The sequence below is a fragment of the Talpa occidentalis genome, unplaced genomic scaffold, assembly GCF_014898055.3.
Source record: "Talpa occidentalis isolate TD23 unplaced genomic scaffold, MPIMG_talOcc4v2.1 talOcc4.14, whole genome shotgun sequence".
Taxonomy (NCBI): domain Eukaryota; kingdom Metazoa; phylum Chordata; class Mammalia; order Eulipotyphla; family Talpidae; genus Talpa; species Talpa occidentalis.
This window is the reverse complement of record NW_023601433.1, coordinates 27,180,673-27,182,682: the sequence shown is the minus strand read 5'-3', so window position 1 is coordinate 27,182,682 and position 2,010 is coordinate 27,180,673. Positions and strand designations below refer to the sequence as shown.

The following is a 2,010-nucleotide window of genomic DNA, read 5'->3' as shown; positions in this document are numbered from 1 at the left end:
GGCAGCCTCGTCCTGTGGTCTTGATGTCATTTTGGAGTTGTTGGGTTTGGAGAGGGGGATCCTTTGGAGAGGGGGATCCTTGGGTTACTCTGGGAAAGATTTTACCAGAGCTCCCCTTTCATTGGCACATGGTGCGCTTCCCTATGTGTTTGCTATGACACAGAATCATTAGTTATATGTTATTATAAAAGGGAGAGAACAATACAGGCACATTTATAGACACAAGCAGGCAGAAAGGGGGGCCCTAAGGAGGTGGGTTTGCTACAAGAGAGGCCTGCATGGTCACAAGCAAGTGCCCTTGAGGAGAGCTGCCTCTGCTGAGGGAGGTCAGTGAAGAGGAGCCCCGGCCTGGTACAGGTCATGGGCAGGCAGGAAGGCTGCTGCCCTGCGGAGGGAGAGAGTTGGCAGGAAGAAGCACAGGTGGGCAGAAGGATGCTGCCCTGTGCCAGTGCAGAAACTGCACTGATATAGTCTTCTCTTTGGGGGGGCTCACTCCTTTGTGGACTGGTTTGTTTGCTGTTGATTTTGAATAACTTTGCAGTATTTGAAAGGACCACAGATTCTACAATCACCTCAATCTCCACATATTCACTTTCAGGTTCTGTGCTCTGACACCCCCCACAGCAGTCTAATATCTGCTTAGGGCTTGTGTTTTGTGATCTAGGCCTTGGTGCCTAAGGATTTAGTTCCTATATCTGGGTTAATGGATATATTAATATCTTCTATCCCCACCTCTAGCTCATGTGAAAGCCAGGTTTCTGACTTGTGGTGCCTCCTTTCTCTTTTTTCTATCCTTATCCTCACATTCTCACCCCTCCTACCTGCCTGGTGCTGACACGCCCTGGAGGGGCAGGGACCCAAGGGATCTCAGATTTGGGACCCAGGTGTGAGCTGCTCATGGCCATTTCTCCATCTGCGCGGGACCAGAGAAGACAGTAATGTAGACAGGGAGAGGTTTGTGTCTCACTTCCCCATGACCCTGAGTCACTGTGGATGATCATTGCTGCTGTCCCATACCCCACAGTAATAGTCAGCCTCATCCTCGGCCTGGGTCCCTCTGATGGTCAGGGTGGCCGTGTTCCCCGAGTTGGAGCCAGAGAACCGGTCAGGGATCCCTGAGGGCCGGCTGCTATCAGTCATGACTAGCACAGGGGCCTGGCCTGACTTCTGCTGGTACCAGTAAGCAACTTTACTTCCAATGTTGTTTCCCTGACACGTCATCCTGGCTGTCTGTCCCAGAGACACCGACACTGAAGAAGGCTGAGTCAGCTCATAGGAGACCACAGAGTCTGCAAGGGAGAAAAGGAGAGGGGAGTTAATGTGAGGACCCATTCCCTGAGCACCTCCCTTTGCCTGGCCTGGTCGAGACCCGATGGCTGCTGTGTCCACGTGGATGCCCCTTCCCTCGTTGTCATATGCATCTTCCCATAAGCCTGGCAATGTATGCCATTTTGGAAAATGAATAAATTCCTCTCCCTCCTCTTTTCTTGGCAGGCACAGCCCCTCAGGCTCACACCAATAAGTGAGTACAGTGGGCGTCTACCCAAACCAGGCCCCCATCCTAAGCAGATCATGAGCACCCTGCCCCCACAGGCAGCCCCTGCTGAGCTCAGTCAGAACCAGTCTTGTCCCAGAGCCCTGAAGCTGGGTGCAGTGGTCTGGCTCAGCACCTGTGCAGTGAGCCAGGAGGCCCAGGAGGAGAGGGGTCCAGGCCATAGTGGGGTCCCTGATCCTGCTCCCTGAGGCTGAGGCTGGGCAGGACAATCCCCAGGCCTGTCTTATCCCCTTGCTGGAGAGAGCTGCTGGGTATGCAAATCAGCCAAGGCCCAGGCTGCTGTTTGGGGAGTTTTGTGGTTTCAGCCCCCAGACACAGGGAGGGGAGGGGTATTTTCTAGAGTCCCCAATCTCAGCTTAGGACCCCCATCTCTGCTGGTATCATGGTCTGCTTGAATCTCCTCCTCTAGAGTCATCCTGGCCTCTCCCTGAGCTGGTTGTTCCACTGCAGATTCC

The 2,010-nt window shown here is 53.7% G+C and overlaps 1 gene segment (V, D, J or C); it reads right to left on the bottom strand.

The window, feature by feature from the left end:
- Positions 1-984: 984 nt before the first annotated feature.
- LOC119244471 (immunoglobulin lambda variable 3-21-like) lies at positions 985-1,716 on the bottom strand. The segment is given in 2 exon segments: positions 985-1,289; positions 1,671-1,716. Coding segments are annotated over 2 exon segments (351 nt in total).
- Positions 1,717-2,010: the final 294 nt, after the last annotated feature.